The 5,193-nt window shown below is 30.8% G+C and overlaps 1 protein-coding gene across 2 annotated transcripts; it reads right to left on the bottom strand.

Moving 5' to 3' along the window:
• Positions 1-421: 421 nt before the first annotated feature.
• On the bottom strand, positions 422-4,869 carry LOC107013820 (ent-kaurenoic acid oxidase 1-like). Of its 2 annotated transcripts, none has more exons than XM_015213697.2 (8): positions 4,454-4,869; positions 2,043-2,520; positions 1,666-1,929; positions 1,499-1,588; positions 1,329-1,407; positions 1,143-1,249; positions 888-1,009; positions 422-778 (listed from the first exon to the last, which is right to left on the bottom strand). In XM_015213697.2, exons 1-8 carry the CDS (start codon positions 4,693-4,695, stop codon positions 667-669), a joined length of 1,494 nt encoding a protein of 497 aa, XP_015069183.1. In that variant the 5' UTR covers positions 4,696-4,869; the 3' UTR covers positions 422-666. The 2 variants fall into 2 exon arrangements, with proteins under 2 accessions (XP_015069183.1, XP_027772293.1); XM_027916492.1 differs by lacking the exon at positions 4,454-4,869 and adding an exon at positions 2,762-2,877.
• Positions 4,870-5,193: the final 324 nt, after the last annotated feature.

The raw sequence follows: 5,193 nt of genomic DNA, 5'->3' as shown, positions 1-5,193 counted from the left end.
AAATTCATACCCAACCCATCAAACCAAACTTTGGATGGGTTTGGGCAGGCCAATTTTGAGAAAACCCCAAATTCAATTTATTAGGCCTAGAAAAAAAAAACTAATTAATTTGTTGAATTGATGTTAATCAATACAGTATTTATCTTGATCTAGAATGTTGAAGGAAGCTTGAATGGAACAAGTCGAAGGAACAGGTCCATCGAAGCAGGCTGACGAGTTAGAGTTTAGAGTCATACTAGGACTAGACTACTAAATCCTAAGTCATGTACGACTAAGCTACTGACTAAAACTCGTCAGCCTGCTTCAATGGACATGTTCCTTTGACGCGTTTCATCAGTCGTCAAACTTCCTTCAACATAGACATCATGATATCAAATGTATACAAATAATAAAAGAAGTAAATACACGAAGAAATAAGGAATGGATTAAACATCAACCAACTATCTCTTTTCTGCATTTATTCATTTTTAACAAAATAAAAGACCATAATGATCTTCTTGTTAAAATGTACACATAATTCTATTGAGCAAGAAATAATGATTTTTTTTTGTTCCTAACTATTCCCAACCAAATTGCCTTGCTCTTGCAATTTTCCATATTAAGCAACAAAGAAACAAAATCTAAATCATAGATATGCAGAGAGATGTGGTTTTCTTCTTTTTTGTTCTAAGCAGCACTAGAAGTTGATGACACTCTTTTCACTCTTCCCAAGCAGTTGTCCTTAGGCCTACAATGAGGCAAATAAATCACTGGACAAGACGGATTTTTCCTTTCAAGCCTACAAAACAAATAAGTAAATTAACAAACTGATAGAATAGAGTGTACGCAGACCCTGACCTCTGTTAGGTACGTAAATCAATAATCAAACAAAAAGATATGCAACTTACTCGTAATTCAGCAGAAAATAATGGAGAAAAATAGAGATCTCAAGCTTAGCAAGGTCATTTCCAGGACAAAGTCTGCCTCCTCCTCCAAAAGGAAGGAATGTTCCTACCTTTGGTGTAAGTCCCTAATAGTTTCATTAACACAACACAAATTACAAAAATCATTTATCTGCACCGAGTATTTACACTAAACCACATCAATAGTTAAGTAAAAAAGTGTACAATTGCTAAAGCAATAAGGTTTGTTAAAAAACTTACATCCCATCTAGAAGGGTTAAACTCCAGTGGATCCTTATAGATTTCAGGATCCAAATGAACACTCCTAAACCACACCAAAACTTTCCATCCTTTGGGTATGGTATAGCCTGGAGAAAAAAAAAAACAAGATATAGTTAACTTGTGTTAACGTAATCTCGTATCAGTTCATGATATATTATAACTAACCATGAATAGCAACATCTTCCTTTGCCTCACGAAAGACCACAAAGGAGAAAGTAATCAAACGAAGCGTTTCATCAATCACCTATAAAGGAACAACACAATGGTATTAATACACTGACTAGAGAAGAGAAAACAGAACTTGATATACGACTAAAACGAAATGAAAAACTCACCTTTGAAAGGTAGTCCATATTCCTGATTTCCTTGAGCGTCAAGCCCTTTTGTTCAGCTGGCCTATTCTTCACAATAGACTCTTGCTCTTCCTGTTTTTTTTCGAATCGAAAGATTGAAATCTCAACAGAAACAGAACATTGTAATAAAAATGTGAACTTTTTGTTACCTTAGCTTTTTTGAAGAACTCAGGATGTTTCTGCAGAAAATATGTTACCCACATAGTTATATGACCTGAAGATTCATGACCAGCATTGAGATACATTACTAAAACATCAATAATCTCTTCATCATTTAATTTTCTTCCATTCTCATCTTGAACTTCAAGTAGAATATCCATCATGTCTTTCTTATCTTCTAGCCCTCGTTTTTCCTTCCTCGCCCTCCTTTCATCCACGATCGATTGAAAGATTGCCACAAGTTTTTTACGCGCCTGAAAACACATCCACGCCTTTTAAATAAGACATGATCTTTTTCGCGCAAATATTTATGATTTTAAGTGATAATATGACCAAAAAAAAAAGTGAAGAACAATTTCTTATTTACCTTGAGTGCTTTATGATAAGCAAATCCTGGCAAGTTGACAGCCATAGCTCTAACACCATAATTCAAAGTTGTATATTCCTTTTCTAAAGCATCCATGACTTGTTCACTTTCAGTACTAAGGAAAATGTACATGATAATCCGAAAAGTTAGCTTTCTCATATGTGTTAAGAACTCAATTTCTTCCATAGATGACCATTTATCCAATGCTGATATAACTCGTTCTTCGATATACTGAATGTACATCGACAACGCCTCGTGACCATTCACAGGGGCTGCAGTTAGCTTCCTTAACCATTTGTGTTCTTCATATGAGATACCAATAAATGATTTTTTACCAATGAGTTCCATAGTAGATTTAGGCCAGCCAGGCTTGAAGGCTTCATCATCATTTAAAACCTTCCTGCAACCTTCTGGTGTTGTAATAATCACACATGGACTTCCAAACATGAATGCCTTGTATATTCCTGTTCGTCCGAATCTACAATTATAATAAAAATATATCAGCGGCAGAGCCAGAATTTTGAAAAGGCCTTTGAAACATGTGACATCAAGTAAGTTAAATTACTAGAATGACATTATATAATATAAAGAGAATTGTATGTATGTGCAATATAATTTTCTGACAAAAGGATTCAAATTAGACAACAACATATCCCGCGTAATGTAAAACGAAAATAAGGTTTAGGAAGAGATAAAATATATGTAGATCATACCATTACCTTAGGTAGAAAAACTATTTTCTATAAACCTTCGGGCCGAAGAAAAAAACAATGCAAAGCAATATAGAGAAAGAAATAACTAGTGGAGGCAGGTGTTCATTCCCTATCTAAAATGCACTTTCTTATCTTGTATAATTGTCTACCAAAGTAGTAGACTTATATCTTGTATATGATTGTTGTTTCAAAGATAAGATTTTAATGTCTTTCAAACAGTAAAAACTTTATTGAGGAATATTATAGTCAAATAGGATATTGTTTATACAATTTTAGCTATCTAGTACTGTTTCAAAACATGGAAAAATGTACAAGAGGAGACATGAATCATTCTTATCTCCTTGAGATCCAAACATATATCCACCCCTACCCCCTCTTTGTCTAATGGGGTGGCAAAAATAAAATATTAAGTAAATAATATTGTATTTCAAAATTTATTCGCTCTTTATCTGATCATAGATTTTGAAGTTTAAACTTAAAAAAGACTATATATATATATAATCACATGCATATTCAAATTACATGGATGATGACGTAGTATACTAAAAATAGCTCTTTTTAGTATACAAGTACAAGTAAGCAGGAAAAATTATATATAAAATAGTAAACCATAGACAAATTATCAATATCTAATACATTTTATATATATATATAGTAACTTTAATATCAAACAAATAAATTAAAACGAAGAAAAGAAAATATAAGGTAACGCTTTTTAGCCTTTTTGAACATATAATACATTTCATAAATCTAGTAATTTTCATATCAAACAAATAAATTGAAGACAGAAAAAAAATAAAAGTATAAGGTAAAACTGAAAGTTCACACAACATTGGCGTGAAAAAAAGGGAATATTAATATAATGTCGTTTTCTTCTTGTAATGACAAAAAAAGTGTCAGGTAAAATGACAAATATTGGGAGCCTCAAAATAATAAAATAGCTGACTAGGCATGCAATACTTTTAATTTTCCTCTTTTTCTACTTGTGTTTGTTTTCTTCTTGACTAAATGTTAAACTCACTAAAATGAAGACAAATGCTTCTTTTTACAATTTATAATTACACCAAATACACTACTTGCAATACCGCCAAGCTAAATTTACAATACCTTTTGCTTATCGAAAAAAGGCAAAGCTTTTTAACTAAAATAATTTTCACTTTTAACAAATCATGTGACATCAAAATTATAGTATCAAGAAATTCAAATAAAATAAAATAATAAAAATCACAGTTGGCTAACTAGTTAGATCGAAGTGTTTAGGATTGTAATTATTTATATGTTCTATTCATGGGCGTACGCAACGTATAGACCTTGGTTTTATCTAGATCTAATAAAAAATTTTGATGTGACGTATAAATTTACATAAAAAAATCTGTCATAAATAACAAGTAGATATAAAATTAGAAATACCATGAATTCAATGCTAAAAACTTTAAAGATTAAAACCCTAAAATTCAATTTCTAGATCCGCCTCCAATTCTAAAATCTTTCTTTTGTCCAAAAAAAAAATTAAAAAGGTTATGTTGAGAAGTGCTTGTGGTAGTGACTTTTGCTTTTGTCTGAACCACTCAATGGCAGAATAAAAAAATTTGACATATGTACATTTAAAAACTTATATATAAATACTTATAATTTAGAAAGCGTAAATAATTTCTGAATTCTATCGAACTCGTATAAACAAAAAGGAGAGAGAATGACCTGGAAATAAAGGAAGAGATGAATGAATCAGGATTGTTGGATTTGAAAGCTCTTAGGAAGGACCACATAGTACCAATAAAAGGCCATCCTAAATCACCTGGTGGCAATGACAACCTCTTCTTCTTGTCACCACTCAACTTCACTTTTTCATAGTACCAAACATTGACACTTAAAAGTAACCATTTCATGAACCCAAATATCACACAAATAATAGTTACCATCATCATCAACCAAAAATCCATAATTCCAATGATTAAGGAAATATATATATATGTATGTAGAAGATAAAATGGAATAATTTTTTTTTTTAAAAGTTAAAAGAAGAAAGAAGAGGAGGAGAAGGTTGAGAAGAGAAAAAAGAGAATAATGTTTGTGAGATAGTTTAATGACACATCCCTCTCATGAGTCTCTATCTATGGTCCTATATTTCTAACACTTGTGTTGTCTATTTATAAGTGAATGAGGAGGAATTCTAGCATTTCAAAGTGATTTTTTTTTTAGGTAGAAGAATTTTTATATGGGAAGTAATAAATATTAAAATATATATTTGGAGTACACCTTTTTATTAATAATTAATAAATACTATAAGATATGGTCATAGAATATTTTAATTATAAATTATTATACCATTTTTGGTAGATAGGGTAGAGACAAGAGGTGCAAAAGAATTTTATTTGTTAAAAAATTATAAGAAAATAAATAATTATTTAATAATAGATTCTGAAATTTTTAAAATTTAT

Source organism: Solanum pennellii, chromosome 1, assembly GCF_001406875.1.
Source record: "Solanum pennellii chromosome 1, SPENNV200".
NCBI classification, from domain to species: domain Eukaryota; kingdom Viridiplantae; phylum Streptophyta; class Magnoliopsida; order Solanales; family Solanaceae; genus Solanum; species Solanum pennellii.
Note: the sequence above shows the minus strand (reverse complement) of the source record. Positions and strands in the feature narration are given on the sequence as shown.

What these genes read in the sequence shown, in the direction of transcription:
- LOC107013820 (XM_015213697.2), bottom strand. Translation starts at nt 4,695, where the DNA reads ATGGATTTTTGGTTGATGATGATGGTAACTATTATTTGTGTGATATTT. An exon ending in AGTTCTTCAAAAAAGCTAAG is followed by an intron (nt 1,589 to 1,665) that starts GTAACAAAAAGT and finishes GAAAAAAAACAG; the next exon opens with GAAGAGCAAGAGTCTATTGT. An exon ending in GGAAGATGTTGCTATTCATG is followed by an intron (nt 1,250 to 1,328) that starts GTTAGTTATAAT and finishes TTTTTTCTCCAG; the next exon opens with GCTATACCATACCCAAAGGA.